Source organism: Trachypithecus francoisi, unplaced genomic scaffold (genome assembly GCF_009764315.1).
Source record: "Trachypithecus francoisi isolate TF-2019V2 unplaced genomic scaffold, Tfra_2.0 Lachesis_group4, whole genome shotgun sequence".
In the NCBI taxonomy this organism is placed as follows: domain Eukaryota; kingdom Metazoa; phylum Chordata; class Mammalia; order Primates; family Cercopithecidae; genus Trachypithecus; species Trachypithecus francoisi.
The window spans coordinates 57,981,095-58,001,314 of NW_022681469.1; the positions used below are offsets into that span (position 1 = coordinate 57,981,095).

The 20,220-nt window shown below is 40.1% G+C and overlaps 1 protein-coding gene across 4 annotated transcripts in view; it reads right to left on the minus strand.

Annotated features, from left to right (window-relative positions):
• Positions 1-20,220, minus strand: part of MAGI2 (membrane associated guanylate kinase, WW and PDZ domain containing 2) — a 1,467,283-nt gene that overhangs the window by 128,884 nt on the left and 1,318,179 nt on the right. For all 4 annotated transcript variants that reach the window (XM_033194948.1, XM_033194950.1, XM_033194947.1 and 1 more), the window contains one exon: positions 18,336-18,584. In XM_033194948.1, the coding sequence (XP_033050839.1) occupies positions 18,336-18,584 (249 nt within the window). The remainder of the gene's footprint in view (positions 1-18,335; positions 18,585-20,220) is intronic.

Consider the following 20,220-nt stretch of genomic DNA (forward strand, 5'->3'; position numbering starts at 1 on the left):
AAAATTATTCTTATCAGTCATGGATTATTGTGTCATTGACAAAGCAACTATTCTTCTGTAACTCTCTTTAAGTAGATATTAAGATAGATCCCCATATTTCAAGGGGTTCGTGTATTCCTTTGATACGATTTTTCTCCTCACAGTCTGACACAATGTCTAGACATTAGAGTGGCAGGAAGCAAAGAAACTTCAGAATAGTCATGATCCTCAAATCTGTAGGTGTGTGGGGTCTGGGAGCTGGACAGAGAGAATGAAAAAACATTTCCATTTGTAGATACACCTTTTTTCCTTCTGTAGCAATACTTCTCATTTCTCTGTATGTCCCTGAAAATCACCTTGCCAACTTGTATAATAACTAGCAAGGATATCTTTTTGGACCTGTTTGGGTCTGAATGTCATGATAGAAAATCTGGTCCCACTAAGCCAAATAAATATTAACCCTATTTCGGCAATTTTTCCATTTTTCGCAAAGACTTAGAAAAAGATACATATTTCTATTGCCCAATAAAACCAGCAACTCAGGACTTTCCGATCAAGTGGTAGAAGGTGAAATTCTGTTGTTCAACTAGAGTAATTTTAGTTAGTAAAATTGTGTAGCTTTCAGCAAGCATGGCTTGCAAATAACCAAACAGCAAGTCGATTCAGTAATAATGGAAAAAACTTTAAAGAGTTATTGATGTTGGCCGGGCGCGGTGGCTCAAGCCTGTAATCCCAGCACTTTGGGAGGCCGAGACGGGCAGATCACGAGGTCAGGAGATCGAGACCATCCTGGCTAACACGGTGAAACCCCGTCTCTACTAAAAAAAATACAAAAAACTAGCCGGGCGAGGTGGCAGGCGCCTGTAGTCCCAGCTACTCGGGAGGCTGAGGCAGGAGAATGGCGTAAACCCGGGAGGCGGAGCTTGCAGTGAGCTGAGATCCGGCCACTGCACTCCAGCCTGGGCAACAGAGCGAGACTCTGTCTCAAAAAAAAAAAAAAGAGTTATTGATGTTAAAATATGATAAAGGAATTCTTCCCTGCAGGGCAGAAAAGCCAGTTGCTTTATTCTCTTTACAAAACAGTTGCAAGGTTGAGGTGTGGTATTATACTTCCATCCCAAACATGCAAATCTACCTTTCAAAGGGCTGGTTGTTCAATTTTATGATGACCGATTTAGTTTCTGAATATGGGGTTCTTTTTATTTATAATTTATTACAGAGCCTTATCAGTTTATTACTAGAAAATACTAGATGGTTCTATTATGATAAAAATTATATAAAAGTTTCAAAATTCACATAATGTAAAAGGAGAAGAGTAAACAATCTTGTAGTGATTGGAAGTATCTTATAATTAAAGCAACTTAATTTTTTTTTTTTTTTTTTTGAGACGAAGTCTCGTTGTGTCGCCCTGGCTGTAGTGCAGTGGCGTGATCTCGGCGCACTGCAAGCTCTGCCTCCCGGGTTTACGCCATTCTCCTGCCTCAGCCTCCCAGTAGCTGGGACTACAGGCGCCCGCCACCACGCCCGGCTAGTTTTTTGTATTTTTAGTAGAGACGGGGTTTCACCATGTTAGCCAGGATGGTCTCGATCTCCTGACCTCGTGATCCACCAGCCACGGCCTCCCAAAGTGCTGGGATTACAGGCTTGAGCCACTGCGCCCGGCCAACTTAATTATTTTTTAAGATGTCACTTTTATTTTCTGAAAAAGCATTTTTTTTTAAAACTTGGTACTGATTATTAAGACAGGTACAGTTTAAATTGACCATTTAAAAAATCCTGTCATTCCCAACCCAACCTTAAGTAAGTAAGTAAGTAAGTACTCATTACTTTGGCCTTTCCTTAATCTGAATGATTTATTTATTTATTTATTTATATTTTGAGACGGAGTCTCGCTCTGTCGCCCAGGCTGGAGTGCAGTGGCCGGATCTCAGCTCACTGCAAGCTCCGCCTCCCGGGTTTATGCCATTCTCCTGCCTCAGCCTCCAGAGTAGCTGGGACTACAGGCGCCCGCCACCTCGCCCGGCTAGTTTTTTTGTATTTTTTAGTAGAGACGGAGTTTCACCGTGTTAGCCAGGATGGTCTCGATCTCCTGACCTCATGATCCGCCCGTCTCGGCCTCCCAAAGTGCTGGGATTACAGGCTTGAGCCACCGCGCCCGGCCTGAGTGATTTATTTTTATGAAACTCAAGATTTTTGTGATGTTGCTTCATCAGCTCATTTCCAAAATTGCTGTATGATCTTGTTCAGTGCTGCTTAACCTTAGGACCATTTTTCTTTCACTTATAGCCCTATAGGTTTTTTTTTATGCCACAGACTCTGTTGTTTCTGTCTTTAAATTAGTAGCTATCCATGTTTTTGCCCTCCCACTCACTACCAATTGCTCTCAATATGATGACAATTTAAGAGACTTATAGCAAGCTAATTGTCTTCCTTACATTTTCCCTGTCCATAGATTTCTTTCCTCAGAGAGCTCTATGAGAAGTGTCAGGCATTAAAGCAACTTAATTGAAGTAATATATGTGTGAACTTAAAGAAAAAAAACATAACCAAAATGGTTATAATAAAAAATTCTAGTCTCTTGCCCTAACCCTCCCATCCTCTCTAGTTCTGTGACCCAAACACAAACATTTTAAATCTTTCAGCTCTTTCTTCTTCACATTTCTAATCAAGGTTTCTGATTGTGTATTTTTCCTACACATCCTTAATTGCTTCCCCAAAAGCTGTTAAAATCATCAATTTAATTTATTCCTCTGAACACCTTCTCCCAGACATAGGTCGTTTGCTCTCCAGTCTGCTGGACAGTGTCATCATGGGGATTGTTGCTGCACTCCAAGGTGGACTCTGTGTCAGCTTTTCTGATTCACTTTTTATTTAGTTTTTGTTATTTTATTTTAAGTTCTGAGATACATGTGCAGAACGTGAAGGTTTGTTATATAGGTATGCGTGTGCCACGGTGGTTTGCTGCACCTATTGATCCATCAACTAGGTTCCCTCCACTTGCCCCCTCGCCCCCCTAAGGCTCCGGTGTGTGTTGCTCCCCTCCCTGTGTCCATGTGTTCTCATTGTTCAACTCGGACTTATGAGTGAGAACATGCAGTGTTTGGTTTTCTGTTCCTGCTGATTCACTCTTTCATTTTGTTGAAGCATATCCTACAGCAGCTTTCTAAGAAATTGTGCAGGGATAAAACCAAATTTTCAATTCTTAGTGTTTGAAAATGTGTTTATTTTTACCTTCTTTTGATTGAATTCTGGCTTAGTATTCTAGATTGTATGAAATTCCTAAAATGAAAAAATGATTTTTCTTCAGAAACTTACAGGCAGTGCTTTATTGTCTTCTAGCATCCAGTGTTACTATTGAGAGGCCTGAACCCATTAGGATTCTTGCTCCTTGTATGTGATATACTTATATTACCTTTTCTTTTTGAAAATTGTTAAGATTTTCCCTGTACTTTTTTTGTTTTGAAGTATTGCAATGGTGCATTTTAGTATGGTTCTTTGTCAGTATGGAGACTTGTTTTCTTTAGTTTGGTTTTGTGAACCTTTATTATACTATTTCTTTGATATTTTCCATTCTATTTTTCTGGTCTCGTTCTGCAACTCTTATTAGATATTGGCATCCTGGCTTGGTCTGCTGCTTCTCCTATAGGTCATAAGGATTATGCCCTCATGGTAGAATTGGTACCATTATAAAAGGGCAAATTTATCCCCCTCTTGTTCTCTTTTGGCCCTTCCTCCTTTTGCCATAGGATGACACAGCAGGAAGACGCTTGCCAGATGCTGGCACCTTATATTAGACTTTCTAGCCTCTGTAACTGTGAGCCAATATGTATCTGTTCATTGTAAATTAGCGAGTCTGTGGTATTCTTCTATAACAACACAAAATGGACTAAGATGGCTACCTCGTTGCTGTATCCTCATATGTTGGAGCAAGAGAACTCTGGTCTTTTCATCTTCTTATGAGGGCACCAATCCCATCACTGGGGCACCACTCTCATGACCTCATCTAAACCTAACTATCTCCCAAAGGCCCATCTCCAAGCACCATCACATTGGGAATTAGGGATTCAACATATAGGTTTTGGAGCAGGAGACACAAACAGTCAGTCAGTTTGTAGTAAATATCACACCTTTTTGTGGCTATAAATAAGTTTTTGAAGCTTTCTTTTGTTCCCTGAATTATCTTTATTTCTTTTATTTTCCTTTATTTCTTTCATATTTGCTTGCTTTATTATTTTAAACATAAAAATTTCATGGTTGTTGTATTCCATTCTGTCCTGAGTTTTTTAAGTTCTGAGCCTACCTGAGTTTCTAAAGAAATGAGTGGGTCTGTGTTACCCATACCCGTTTTAGATTTTCTCTGTCCTGCTGAGTTGTCACTTTTTTGTCTCGGAAATATCTTGACCACTCCTGTCCATTCCTTTTCTCATTCATTCACTATTACTACTTGGGGTCTAAGAAATGAGGGCCCAAGTAGTTATAATTTATTACTCTCAATTAGAAATTAGAAATATCTTTAGTAATTTTTAATCAGCTTTTGCAATCAATATTTTGGTGCCCCAGTTAGAGATTTTGAATTTGTTTGGGAAAAACATTAAACATTTTTTGTACCCAACCTTTAAAAGCCCTGTTGTCACTTGTAGTCTTGAGAGATAAAAATATAAAGGACAACTTATTTCTTTTCAAGTGTTCAGAACGTGTCATAAAATTACCTTTCATCAACTCCAGGTTTAGGGTTAAAAATATTCAATAAAACTACACTTTCTTTTTCTCCTCTGTGTCTCTTGACTAGCTTTGAAGCACATGAGACTTCACACCCATCAATGTACTTGACTTTGAGTAATTTCTCAGCAGGCCCAATAGAAATGGTTGGTAGTTACAAGCAGGTGTTGCTGACAATTCATGTTTCTCATTTTTACAGATGCAGTGTATTTTATTTCTGCCATCTCCTTTTTCCTTTTATAGCTTCTGAAATTGTGTTTTGTAAAAAGTCACTTGGCTGTCTTCACACAGTTTCCTTGTTACAATAGGTAAATGTCAAAAGTGATCAGATGTAATATCAGACTTCCATTGAATTCCCCCAAGCCCTCCAGCAGATAATAACTTCTTGCAATATTTTTTTAATATAAATGGAAACAGATACTAACCCAGGCAAATGATCCCTCCTGAGCCAGCTGTCCTTTTCAATATGTTATCCAGAAGATTACATGAATATTTATTGGCCCTCCAGTTACACACACAAGCCAAAGTTCCACTAACAGGGTATATAGTATGTTTTAACCTGAAAGAATGCAATTTTGCATGGCTGGATAAAACTAAATATGAACAGACCCTCAAGCAAAGTGTTCAGGACCTAGAAGATCTTGATCATATATTAACTTTGAAAACAACTTGCAGTGTGACCTCTGAATGGTCAAATAAATTATGTCAGTTCCCTGACTTGAAAAGTGAGACCATTACCACACGTGGCCTCTCTTTCTTATCCTTCTTTCTTACCCAAGTATTGCACATTTTGACTTCATTTGGATTTCTGCTTATATGTACTTTCTCTCATGACTTATATTTTAAAGTATTATAACTATATGTGTTTTCAGTTTTACTAAGCAAATATACATTTCCATAATTTTATTTGAGACTATCATAAAATGACTTTTTTTATGCTAACATAAGAAATGAATGAGAAATAAAAAGGATTGAAGAGGCTGAAAATGTGTTTTGTTGTCCATAATGAAATGCCAATTATACTGGAGGGGGAAGAGACTAAAAGTGAAAGAAAAACTCCTTGGCAAAGATATATAGATGGAAAAAAGCACATGAAAGGTCTTCAACATCATTAGTCTTTAGAGAAAAGTGCAAACTAAAGCCAAATGATTTGGGAGGCTGAGGCAGGAGGATTTCTTGAGCCCAGGAATTCAAAACCAGCCTGGGCAACATAGGAAGACCCTCATCTCTATCAAGAAAAACCCCCAACCCCCCAAATGATATACTACTATGCACCTATTGGAATGGCTAAAATTAAAAAAACCATAAAACCTAAAAATAACAAGTACTCACAAGGATTGGAAGCATCTGGAGCCTTCATACATGGAATATAAAATGGTACAGCCGCTTTGGAAATTGGTACCATATGAATCAGCAATCTTACACCTAGATACTTACCAAGTGAAATAAAACCAATTTCCACACAAAAAAAGACCTATATGAAAAGATTTATAGAAGCTTTATTTGTAATCACCAGAAACAGGAAACTACCAAAATGCCCCTTAACTAGGGAATGGGTAAACAAACTATGGTGCATCCATATAATGGAATATTAGTCAGCAGTTGAAAATGAACCAAATAGTGACACATGAAACCACATGGATGAATCTAAAATACATTATGCTTATGGAGGAAGCCAGACTCAAAAGGCTACATACTGTATCATTCCATTTATATAGGAGAGGCAAAACTATAGAACAAAACAAATCAGTGCTTGCCAGGGCTGGGAGTGGGTGAACAGCTGATTCATTATAGCAGTAGTTAGTTACAACTAAACACGTCTGTCAAAACTCAGACTATAGACTAAAAGGGTAAACTTTACTATATAGAAATTAAACCTTTAAAATAGGGGGAAAAGTGAAAAAGCAGAAGGAGATAAGAGGTTTTGGATGGAAATAAATAGAGATAAGTAAAAAGGAACTGATGTAGAATAACTAGGAGACAGGAGGTGAGCAGGGGAAAGTGTAAGGGTTGGAAGTCTTCAGTGAAGAAATGCTGTCTAATCTGAGTCATAACACACAAACAGGACTTTGCCAGGTGGTCAAGGTTGGGGGAAGCAGACAGCATAGTCACAGTGGTGTGACTTGTAAAGACAGAGATCTGTGGATTAGCAGTGTCTGTGTTGTGAGGGGTGGGAGTGCAGTGAGCACAGACGTCACTGAGCCCTGGAATAAAGAAGGAAAGCCAGGTCATGAAAGGTCTTAATGTCTATGCTAGGGGCTTGGAATTTATATTATAGCCAATTGAGAAGCCACTAATGGATTATGACAGCTAAGTGAGATCATCAGACTCGTTTTAGAATGAGTCTGGGGATAGTAGGTATTATGGAGGGTAGACTGAAGCATAGGGAGAGTGGGAATTAGGCTGGAGGCAGGGAGGTAATTTAAAGGCCCCCACAATGCTCCAGAGTTGTGCAGTCCAACATGGTAGCTACAAGCATCATGTGGCCATTTAATTATTTGAAATCAAAGATAATTAAAACTTAAATTCCGGGAAATGTCAGTCTCATTTCAAATGCTCCACAGCCACATGTGGCTAATGGCCATAGTGTTGTATAGTGCAGGATAAAACACTTCCATATTGCAGAAAGTTCTGCTGCACTGTGCTAACCTAGAACCTTAAGGAAGGCATTAGCAGTGGTGGTAGGGAATGCCTAATGTATTTGTCTTATATCTGGAAAGCATGTTTGGGTAACAGCTTGCCTTCATCCCTCAAGAGGGACAAATATAACTGTGTATAAATTCAGCTAGGATATGAATGTAGGTACCTGGAGGTCTGCTTTAAAGCTTGTGATCATACACATCAATTAGAGATGAAAGTGACTTGGCACTAGGAAGCACTGATATCAGTGATTAATTTGGCACCCAGGTTTTACTGTATTTCAATTTTGTCAAGTGTCTACAAGAGTGTGGCTGTTTTTAATCTTGCTGTTCATCTAGCAAGTCTAATACACATTTGAATGAAGATTTCTAAGTTGAAATATTCTTCTTCTATTTCACATTATCTCAACTGCTCTGTGCCAGAAAACTATAAGAACTAAACCTTTCATATGTACTCTTTCTTGCTTTCTGGAAGACCCTCCTCTCATGATGAATCTGTAAGTATACATCTTTATGATGAACAGATTTCCAACAGCAGGTTTTAGGCATCTCACTCTTGAAAGCAGATGGGTTCATCAGACACCCAACATCTGGCCAACTTTGTAGAGCAAACCCTTGCCTGGCTTAGAGGAATAAGATCTGGGAGAGGTCAGGTTGAAAAATGAAAATGACAAGGGCACACTCCACTATTTAGTTGATTTTCTCTGGCGCTGTAAAAACCTTGGGAATGCCTAGTGATCTGACTCATCGCCCAGAAAAGGCTGTCTGATTAATCTGCAGAAGTGATTCCAAGCAAGTGCTCAGGATAGTTTGGTTGGGAACAAATCCAGCTTTAATTGCAAAATTATTGGTGGTCAAATGCACAAATAAAAAGATCTTTTACCAAGATTTGGTGTGGTAGGAAAGAGTTTTGGTAGAAGCACTCCCTAAGTTCTTGATGGAAACTGGGCATCAAAAAGAAATATTTTATCCCAGGCCAAATGGGAAAAATATCCCCTTATAATACCCTTTCAACATAACTGAACAAGGGTGATAAATAACAGTACTGTGTTCACTTAACAACTTGCTCTTAAAATGGTTCCACATGTGGAACAAGCTTTATTAGGACGCTTCTCTGAAATATTTTCTTATGTAGTTGGTTGTTGGGAAGAAAGAAGAAAAATAAAAAATCACAGAGAACTTAATCCACCATGAGGCCCTGAATGCAGTATAAAGAAAAACTGTCTTCTGCAAAAGTGCCCTGCAGGCTCTGAATTTGCTTGAACCTCCTGTGGGAGAGTGATGGGCATCCTGCATTGGTAGAGGATCATCCTGTACATGATGCCTGGGGTCTCTTCTCAGTTGTGATCTCCCTGTACTATCTAGTGAATAAGAAGGAGCTGCAGGACATAAGCCCAGAGGAAAGGGCCACTGATCACCCATTTATGAGCTTTCAAGACAACTGAATAGCTAAAAGTAAGAAGATATTCACCTTCTGCTGCTGTCTGGAGTCTTTGAACACAATAATAAGAACTCTCCTGAAAAATGATTCCCTAGTGGGGGAAACATGATTTATGAACTCTATTCAACAATAAGAAAAATAGTCCAGAATTTTAGAAAATGCATTGTGAACACACAGGTTTTTTTGATAGATTGTATTGCTCCTCTTCTTGAGAATAAATAAGAATGATGGTGTTCTCTGCAGACTTCTTCTACAATTTAATGATTTTTAAATTTGTTAGGGCTAGGAGAGTAAAATGTTTGCATTTGTCTTTCTATTTGATTTAATAAATGCTTCAGTGTTCCGGTATCAGAGGACTCAGAGTTTGATTATATATATATATATATTTATATTTATATATTTGCACTTGTTTGCTTACTAGTAGGAACCAGCAGCCAGGTTGTAATTTGGAAGAAAAACTAGTCATGTTCAGGATTGAAAAAGTGGAATTGAATAAATAGGTCCTATTCATTCTGACCTTAGTGAGTATAATCCTATAAAGGAGTAATGCGATTCAGAAGTTGTTTAGTTGGAACTGAAATGGGTTGCTTTGTTAATGAGGATTGCAAATGAATAAATAATCTGAGGTAATACTTTTTTCTAAGGAGTCTGGGATGCCATCCAAACCCTCCTATTTAGGACTATATAATTATTGCTGAGGTGGTGCTCACACAGATGGATGACGATTCCAAGGGTTGGTGCCAGGAAAGGTGAATCAGGGGGCACATTGAGGCCACTGCCTGGCCCTTCGGAAAACAAGGGCTTTGCAACCAAGAAGTGTAGGATGAGAGGGGCTGGCCAGAGGCAAAAAGACAGCTTCCCTGCCCCTAACTTCTTAGGGTGCTCTCTTATCTGAGTCTTCATTCACCAGGCCCCAGGCTGACTACTGAATCATTTACCCAGGCTGAGAACAACTGATGAGAAATCTGTATTCTGGGACATTGCTCCAGTTCTGCTTTATTAGCGTGTAATTTCTTACTCGGGGCAAGGACCAGCTTTCACGTAATTCCTCCCCTAAGTGATCCTCTACTGCATTGCCTATTGTCAAAAATATGTCTTGCTACCTTTGCGGGATGAAACAGGTAGGTTTGGGTGCAGGGTAAGTTAGGGCAGAGCACCAGTCACAGTCTTCCTTTCGATGAGGACTGCGCTGGATCACTGTATGAGAAGCCAATCCAACCCCATCAACATAAAGAGCATGAAAATCCTTGAAAAAAACCTATCAGGAATCGTGAAGGATCCAAAGAAATGCCATCATTTCTTGCCCTTAAGCAACTCACAACTTTTATGGGGAAAGCAAAATATAAACACATGAAAAGTGAAACGACTATAATAGCAATAACAGACACAATAAAAGAAGGGAAGTCAGGAAGCAGTAAGCCATAGGAGACGTTTACTGTTTGGGCAATAGTCTCCACCTCCTAGGGTTGCTGTGAAGATTAAATACGGTGTAAGATTCCAAGCACAGTGCCTGGGAGAAACCTTCATACAAAATATTATTGCATAAGAGAAGCATACCAAGTGGCAACAGGCAAAACATGGCCTCTGGGACAGGGTAAATAACTGAACCAGCTTTGATGGAACGGAAGCTGTGAAGAGCTGCTGGCAAAAAAGAAGCCTTGTCCAGATGCCCCAGGGTCTTGAATGGACAAGAGGTGTGTTTGAACTTTATCCTGCAGATATTTGTATCAGGAGTGTTATGGTCAAGGACTTGGTACAGGAAGACTGGATTGTATGTAGAAAGTGCAGTCTTTCTTGATGTACTTTGCATCATTAGCAATGATCTTCCACTCCCCTCTTAGCCCCTGGCTATCTCATGGAACAGAAATTAAGTCACAGTAATAAATGTGAAAAGACTTACTTGACTTAAAACATATTATATCAGCATAGATGATGAATACAATCTTATCTTTGTTGTATATGTAGGCTTTCCCAGAGATTTTGAGGATATGTGCTTATCTTCAGCTTCACTTAGTTATATTAGAAGCCAGATATATGAGGGGAAAATCAGTATCTAATATAGGTTTCCTACCCCACTATTTATTCTGCTATGAAAGCACTTACAGTAATATTGTGGGTGGCACAATTGTGCCTCCTGAGTGAGCCACTCAGCATAATCAAAGCCCAGAGTAAAAGCATTTGTGTTGTTGAAGGAATCCAAAGCAGGGATTCATTTAAGGAATAAGAGAACATTACATGTTGAGAAGCTGGTTAAGAACTCTGAAAGGGAACTTGTTTGTGCAAACCAGTGAGAAATAGAGAAATGGATGAGAGTCACTTTCTAATTCCTATGTTCAACACTGTGGGTATTTCAGTAGCTCTAGCAATGATTTTTGGGGATGGAACATTGATGGGTCAAAGTTTATAATGACATAGAGAAGGCAAAGGCACTAGGATAAGCACCAGTTGCATCTATTACCTGTATTTTTAAGGCAATCAATGAACAAATGATTGGAGGTTTGAAGAAAATTCACTGCCACAACCAAACCCCAATAGAACCTAAAATGAATGGCTAATTGGTTGCTATTTGGAGGATTTACTGTAAGGCAGAGCTTTGTAACCATGATGCCACTGAAAGGGGCGTGCCTTAAATGTTACAGGTGTGCCAAGACAGATGGGGATGGTTGGGTGAGGTTGGTGGGGACCAGGGGTAGAGCCTCCTGGGGGACTGCCTCTTGCCCCCATCAGCCTCATTTGTTTTATCTTAGCGTGTTATATAAATACCGTCAATTCACAAGTATGCCAAGAAGTGAAGGAGGTTGAAAAAACACTGTCTTATATTGCCTTGAAAGGGGAGCTGGGTTAGTGTATTTAAGTGATTGTTTAAGATAATTTCTTGACAGAGGTCGAGATGAACAAAAGAATTCAAAGTGTTAGGAGCCACTTTCATTATGTAATCAAAGGTAAAAGTAATAAAAGTTAAAATGAGAGCTTAGTTAATGAAAAATATGACCTAGGCCTAAAACTTACCCAATACTTTTTTACACACCAACAAAACTAACTTAACACCTTATTTTCCATGCTGATTCCTGTAATTTAGAGCTGCAAGAGGGTGTAAAGACCATCTTCCTTTATATTTTAAATGACAAAAGGACACAGGAAGACCAAGTGACTTGCTCAAGGGATACAGTATTTGGTGGACAAGCTGGAGTGAGCCTTGGGCTCATTGTCCAATGTTCTTTTCATTTAGCTTAAATCTCCGTGTTTTGAGGCAAGAGTAGAGAGACCTTGGTTTTTGTTTTACTTTGTGCCTCCTCTAAATTCAATGACTATTCAGTGTCTGCATGGTTGATGAGGCGATTTTGGTGGGGGAAATCGTAACTCACATCACTCCTATTTCATTTTTATTTCATCCTTTTTAGGAACAATACTCTAAAATGTCATAAAAGACCTGTTAGTGAAGTTTTAAAATCTCTAGGCTAAGTTTTAATCTCCATAGCCTATGGACATCATCAAGGACTTTGAGAAAGTCACCAGGGTGCTTTACCAAAGATAACTAATTCCTTCCCTGAGCATCAGATTGCAGTGGCCTTAGGGAAAGTCCAGAATGACCAAGTCCAAACTTCAACCCATGCTGTAGAAAGCACACATGCGGAAACAAAGATTTTCAGCACCAGTCTTGAGCTGAAGGATTGTGAGGAGCCAGCAGCATGCTGACCAATGATGCACTTGTGGAAAGAGACAGAAGATGAAATCAGCACCACTAGAGGAACACCAATGGAGAAAGGAAGGATTGAAAAGTTTATTCCCCTACTGCTGACTGTTTAGATTAATACTATGACCACTGTCCTGAATATGTTCTAACCTGCTGCTTGTTATCCTGTATATAAATTTAGAAATTTCTAAATTTATAGGTAGCCTATCAACCTCCACCACCAATACCCAAGCTGCTATGTGTGTCTACTCCATATATTCTGACATAATCTTCCTGACAAATGACAGAAAAGGTGGAGACTTTCAAATTATAGAAAAGGATCACTTCATTACTTGTACCAAAGCCCTTCTTGGGAACGTCTGGTGGGAAAGAGGTTTGGTGAGGAGGTAGGAAGCACCTATAACGACAGGTGCTACAGCTCTACAATAAAACCTGGATGTCAGGACTTGGGTTTTGAGTAAGGGAGGACCAAGGATCGGCCTGTCACTGTCATTGCACATAGCCCCTGAACATTTTACAGAGCAAGCATCCAATCCACTCAGAGTCAGAGGCTACCTGAGTTTTCTCTAACCTGTGCCTGCAGACCTCAGTGAGAATGAAAGTAGTCAGTCAATGGCAGAAAATGCTTCAATTCCCAAATATACCAAAGTTATCTGTTTTGGTGGTTTCTAACATTATTTCCAATTTTCTATGTTTATCAGTAATGTAGCAATGAACATTTTGCATATAAGTCTTTGTTCAAATCTTTTAAAGAATTTAAGGTGAAATTGCCTATTACAGTTTATTTTATTCAAGACTTTGTTCTGGAAACCACTTTAGTTTCCCTTGGGCCCAATTTTAAGTCTGAAACAAATATATAATATTTTGCATAACTGGACAAAAATGTCCAGGATGCTTCCCTGTTCTCACTGGAAGTCAAGAAGGATATTCTGGCCGGGCACAGTGGCTCATGCCTGTAATCCAAGCACTTTGGGAGGCCAAGGTGGAAAGATCACTTGAGCCCAGGAGTTCGAGACTAGCCCAGGCAACATGGCAAAACTCTGTCTCTACTAAAAATGCAAAAATTAGCTGGACATGGTGGTGCATGGTGGTCTAAGCTACCCAGGAGGCTGAGGTGGGAAGAGGATCACTTGAACCCAGGAGGTGAAGGTTGCAGTGAGCCCAGATCATGCCACTGCCCCACTGCACTCCAGCCTGGACAACAGGGTGAGACCAGGGCAAAAAAAAAAAAAAAAAAAAAGAATATTCCTGCACTACAGATAGAAAGCTTCTAAGCTTCTAAACCTGTCTACTCCTATGCAATGGTTGGCCTACTCGGTCACTGACCTTGGAAGGAAGCAGCTTGCTCCTTCATTACGTTGATTGATATAAAGTTTCTTCCTTATTTCCTGGGGAAATAATATTTTGAAAACAAATCTGTGAGCCTTTGGTAAAGAGCATTACTAAATGCTAGCATATAAGTAAGAAACCCTAACTCCCAGTTTCCCAATTAGCTAAGCCTCTCTGGTCCTTGGCAAAGTTGTTGTCTTGGCTGAAGAAGCTACGGACATATCTCCATCCATAGGGAGGGAAAGTTTACATTTGGGTCTTAGTTCTCTCCCGTCTCCTCTGATAATATTCAATAGCAGTATGTTTGCGAGGGAGATTCTAAAAGACATCCCCTTGAGTCTGAATTTTGATGATTTCCATGACTTTTATAGCTCATTGGCTTGTGAACTCTGGAGAGAGAAAACCGCAATTCTAGTCTGAAGCCCCAGCAAAGGCACCTCAGCTGGACTGGCTTGGCCACCAGTACTCCCATGGCCCCCATCGCTGACCTGGGCTGCAGTTTGTGGATGGTGAGAAAGACTGTGTTCCCAGAAGGGCCACATGTGAGGAAGGGGACAGGGAGGGGAAGCTTCCCTCAGAGATACGCTCATCTGTGGCCCAGATTTAGCTGTCCTCAGAGAATGGTGGCTCTGACTAATGGCTAACAGAACCTATAGCCAGAGTAAACTCTGCACTACTCGACACGAGTGAGCTGGTGGAATGAAAGGTAATTCCTAGAAGGGTTGGTGTCTAGATAGCAGCAGTGACATATTTAGTGCTTACTCTGAGCCAGTGCACTTTTGAGCACTTCCACATATTCATTGAACTCTCATAGCAACCCCATGCTCCAGGTATCAAAATGTTCTTTTCTTCACACCGAGGAAACTGAGGCCCAAAGAGGTCATGCAACTTCCTCAAGGTCACATGGTTAGTAAATGATAGAGCCATGTTTCAAATCCAGATAGTACGATTGTAGCACCTGGGCTGTTAACCACGCCCTTTCCTTGCTTAAATGTAATGATGCTCCTATCAAAGGCAAAACAGCACTTAGTTCACCAAGAAAAAGATTCAGAAGCCACGAAAACAAAAACAAAAACAAAAACGAAAAAGCAGTGAATGTGTTAATGATCCTTGGGCTCGGGAAAGCCATGAAGAGAACAACAATGCAAACTCTGGGAATGATCGTGATTCTTGGGCACCTGATAACGTGAACCTCAGTCAGTCTCACAGAGCCCCAAACCTTTGATATTTTGACCAGGGATATGTGGCACAAGGATGGCTTTTACCATTCATGAGACACTTTGCATTTCTCTTCAAAATTAGAATTCAGAATTATTACAGATGTTAAGTATGAGGTAGCATCAGCTCCAGGAAGCTTTTAGGTGCATGGTGCATGTTGCAAATTACATACTGTAAAGGCAACGTGCTATCAGTGAATAGCTGCTTTTGCCACAGAGCACGGGGGCAACTTGCATTTTAAACTCCCTAAATTGAAAAGAAATAAATAGGTGAAAAAAAGCCATGAAGCATCATGAACTCTAGGATATATTTCCACTCTCCAGGGTGAAGTAAAATATCATTTTGAAAGTGGTTAGAATTAATTTTTTGAGGTCAGTCTGATGTCATTTGGCAGGAAGAAAAATTCGCATGTTAATTATAAGCATTTGTACCTACTGTTTTCCAAATCTACTTATGCATGGATTTTATTTGCAATAGGAAAAGTGTAGTTTCTTTACATAGTAAGTGCATGTGTACACACACACACACACAGACACATACACACACACACACATTCCTCTATACATTTAGATATAAGGCTGGTATACTTCAAATAAAGCTGAGACTTTAAATACATGCTAAACACTTTCATTGTGGCAATATACTTTTTATTTTTATTCTAGTCCTTTAGGTATTCTGCCCCAATAAACAATTTGAAAGACTGGAATAGCTACAAAAGCTCTCTGTGAACACTTTCTTCAAGTGTAAATTATTGGAAGGCTGTTTATATAATTCATGAAAATTCTTAGTTTTGTATCCTTTTAATCTTGGTGAATCCATCGTACTGACAGAATTCTGCTTTTAGTCTATGCTTAAAGTTGGATTTACTTCTTCAGCTTATCATGAAGAAAAAGAGAAATGAAATTGTACTTTCAGATGTATGTAATTTGGCTTCTGCACATATTCGCTGAGGTTTAATGCTTCTGTAGTTTTCACTCCTGAGTTTATCAAGGCTTAAACTAAACAGGGCAACTCTTTCCATGAGATTCTGGTGGTTTTCTTCTTCTTTTTTTTTCATAACATTAACTTTATCATATAAAGTTCTTATTCATTCTCAATAACTTTATTTCTTGAGTATTGTTTTACACTCACCCCTCCCCTATCCCACATGTGCTAGAAACTCCCACAGTTTATAAGAATTTTAGGACTACAACATATGTGCATTTATTTAGTTTCTCTTAATGCTCCTATATTCTCGTGTTTCCATACCCAACCTTTTGGGTCAAATCACTTCACCATGAAAAACGCACATATTTTCCTATCCTCTGTTCTGTTCTACTGTTTGCAGGCTGCCGAATGAGCTCTGGAAGAGTGTGGTAGAAAAGGAAAAACAACCAAGGGAGTCTGAGAATCTGCAAAGATGGCCAGTTGGAAGACAAATGTGGGCTGTGACTGTCACCTGTTGTATAGACTCATCGAACCTTAGAGCTAGAGGAGCTCCAGAAGCTGCATTCATCTACTTCTCTTCCTTCTACTGCTACCTAGGGAAGGGTGAAACCGCCTTTGCCGAATTGTAAGTGAGGAAACTATGACAATGAAAGAAATCAGACCTAAATGACTCTATCTTGCTTCTAACCTTTAAGCTGTCCTTGTTCATTCCTGGGCATAGGCTGAGCTAACTTTGAGAAGGAATTCAGTTCATGGTTTGACTTAAACAAAATTGATAACAGCCCTTTCCCTGAAAGACCCCCTTCTTGCCTGGGGTCCAATCTGCCTTTGTAGGACTAACAAATTAGCTACAGTTTAGGGGTCGTGCAGCCTCTGGATTCTAGAGTCTGAATTTCCCCAAATTGCTCCTGGGGATAACATCACTATTGTGAAGCCTAAGATCAGTGCTGGAGATATTTTGCAGATCCTGAACTCAATCGATCAGCTGACACCACCCAGACCAGTAATCTGGCTTAACCAGGTCTGCCATCCCACCCAGGAACAGAAGACAGCAAGAAAAACTCACTTCGACCCCCTGTGATTCCATCTCCAACTCAACCACATCAGCACTCCCCATTTCCCAAGCCCCTACCCACCAAATTATCTTTAAAAACTCTGATCCGGCCGGGCACGGTGGCTCAAGCCTGTAATCCCAGCACTTTGGGAGGCCGAGACGGGCGGATCACGAGGTCAGGAGATCGAGACCATCCTGGCTAACACGGTGAAACCCCGTCTCTACTAAAAAACACAAAAAACTAGCTGGGCGAGGTGGCGGGCGCCTGTAGTCCCAGCTACTCCAGAGGCTGAGGCAGGAGAATGGCGTGAACCTGGGAGGCGGAGCTTGCAGTGAGCTGAGATCCGGCCACTGCACTCCAGCCCCGGGCGACAGAGCGAGACTCCGTCTCAAAAAAAAAAAAAAAAAAACCACAACTCTGATCCCTGAGTGCTCAGGGAGACTGATTTGAGTAATAAAATCTGTCTCGCCGCACAGCCGGCTCTGCGTAAATTACTCTTTCTCCATTGCAATTCCCGTCTTGATAAATTGGCTCTGTTGGGCAGCGGGCAAGGTGAAGCCCGTGGGCGGTTACAAAGGCACCAGTGTCTCTGAACCCATAGGGATGTTTAAACGGCCTTCTGACTATGTCTCATGCTTCCACTCTTGCTTTCTCCCCCACCCCCAATGCCTTGGTTTCAATTTCCACAAGCATTTAGACTCATCTTTTAAAAATATAAGTCAGATTTCAGTCCACCGCTTAAAACCTTCTAGTGGTTCCCACGGACTTAGACTACAGTTGAGACTTCCACCAACAGCACATCGAGCCGGCACTGTCTGCCTCCTGCCACTCTCCCTTGCTCCCCGTACTGCAGCTGCACTGGGCTTCTCTGTATTTCTTGTATGCCAAGTTCCTTTCCACCTTAAGCCTTCTGACTGGACTGATTTTTTCTGCAGATCCTTTGCATGTCTGTTTTCATTCTGCGGAACAGTTCTCAGTCAAGTTACTTAGAGAACATTCCCTGACCTACCCATAAAAAGAAGCACCCCTCCGTTCACGGCAACATGACCACATCACTCTGTTTTCCTTCCTTCCTAATTTACAAAAGAATGAAGAGCTTTTATAGGGGCTGAGGAGTTGAGGGCATTAGTTGTGTTCTTGCCTTCTTGAGCCAGAGGTCAGTAACATTCTGCTTGTCAGTGGTATGTACACCTTATTTGTGCCCACAGCCTGTGGCTTTCAGGCTATCCGGTATGCCCGCAACAGTCTTCTGGTATACTTGTCCAGTATTTGTATCACTGGAACAAATCAAAACAAGACCCCTTATTCAAATGCAGGCAAATTTGGACACTTACTTATAGTGGATCCAGACTCAGGCCTGTTCAGGGAGCTGATGATGACAAAGCCGAAGCCCTCGTTCTCTTTGCGGTGAATGACCACATCACTGGTCTGCAGGCTGTGGGAGGCGAAGCCTTCAGGGGGAGAGGCGTTGCTACTAGGGGCAGCGTGGTTGCTGTTGGTGTAGGTTGCGTAGTCACTGCGTGGAGAGCTGTGGTGGGTGGATACAGAGCCTGGACTTCTCCCGTTCTCTGGGCAGGGCTCCCCTGGAAAATATACCACACACAGGTAATCAATTACTTGACAAGAGTCTCAGTGAATGCTTCCTATGTACTAGGCACTGTTCTAGACAGTGGTATTGTTACAAGCCTGGTTGACTTGCTTCTCTTTCTCCCAGATATGCAGGGCATTTGAAAAGCTACAGACCTAGGCGTGGAGCTCCCAAGGTCTTGCTCGTTCTAGTTTTCCTAGCAAACACAGGTGAAACCCCTCATCAGCCTCCTCTGTGCTGTTAACTGATTTATATCTTCCTCTCATGAGGACTGCAAACCCCTGGGACAATGCCTACTTTTAGATATTGAGGTTCTTCTTTGCAGAAGAATAATTTACTGAAGATGGTCAGAAAACAAGTAGAATCTTAAACTATATGGTGCATAAGAATCACTTAAATAAATCGTAAAAAAGTACATCTTCACGGGCCACCCACGGAATGTTTTTTCAGTAGGTCTGGGCACAAGAATCTGCATCAAGTTTCAAGGCTACACTTTGAGAAATGCTGCTGTAGATGTATTATAAGGAGGGCTTACAGCACAGGGATCATCCCTGTGCTGTAAAATTAACTATCATGTATTTTTCTAAAGAGCTCTAGTTATGTTGTATAATATTCTGCTAGCCTAGAAATATTGATTTACTTCATGAATGTGGAAAATATACTTCTTAAAAGTAGTTTGCACAGCTTTTTGTATATCAGCCATATCACAATGAAGTGGTTTAAAAGAATGAATTGAGATTTTCATTTAAAAAATAGTTTGCTCACTCTAGGATCAAATCTAATTTCAGGCTCTGAAATTATGAAGTTTGAATCTCTAAGGAGCTGTTGAAGTTCTTTTCCATTTTTACAGTCCATCTTAATATAAAATATACTCTATTATCAACCAGATAAACCAAACCAATACTTTCATGAGAAAGCCAGCGTATTTACATGGAGAAATGATAGGAAGTTGGCAGTCAAAAGAAGCTAGTTTTTGAAATGAACATTTATCTGTCATTCAGAAAGAATTTCATCATTTTAATTTAATACCTAGGTATTGGCACTCTGATGAAGAGAACCAAAGTGGGCACCTAGAATAATGTAATTAGAAATAGGGCTGGTTTCAGTCCCATCTTAAAATTTGATTAGGGTACTCAAAAGATGTTTATGGAACAGAGGAATAATAAGAGGGAAACAATCACCATTAATTATTCCATTTTGGGTGCCTAGGTATAGTATCCTGTTTAGAACTCTGGAAGGTGTCACATATGGCAAGTTAAAAATAATTATCAAAAGTTTTAGTGAAGGCTGTTAACCTTACAAGCTACAAATCCATTTTGAAATGAAAAAGTCAGGGAGAAAAAACAAAGACTGTAAGAGATGTTTTGTTACACCGATACCTTAAAAAAAAAAAAAAAAGCTGCATTTGTTTATATACTTAGATTTTAAAAATGACCTAACCAAAATGTACTCATTTCTTGTTTGTAATTATGGAATGAATGAGACCCAGGCTGTTGCTTGTTATTACTTGGTAAATTTTATTTTTCTTTAAGATCTAATTAATCACATTTAAATAAAAGAAAAAATGGATGCTTTTTTGTCAGAAATGTACCGAGGTCATAAGAGAACAGAATGTCAATGTCAAAGCCTTT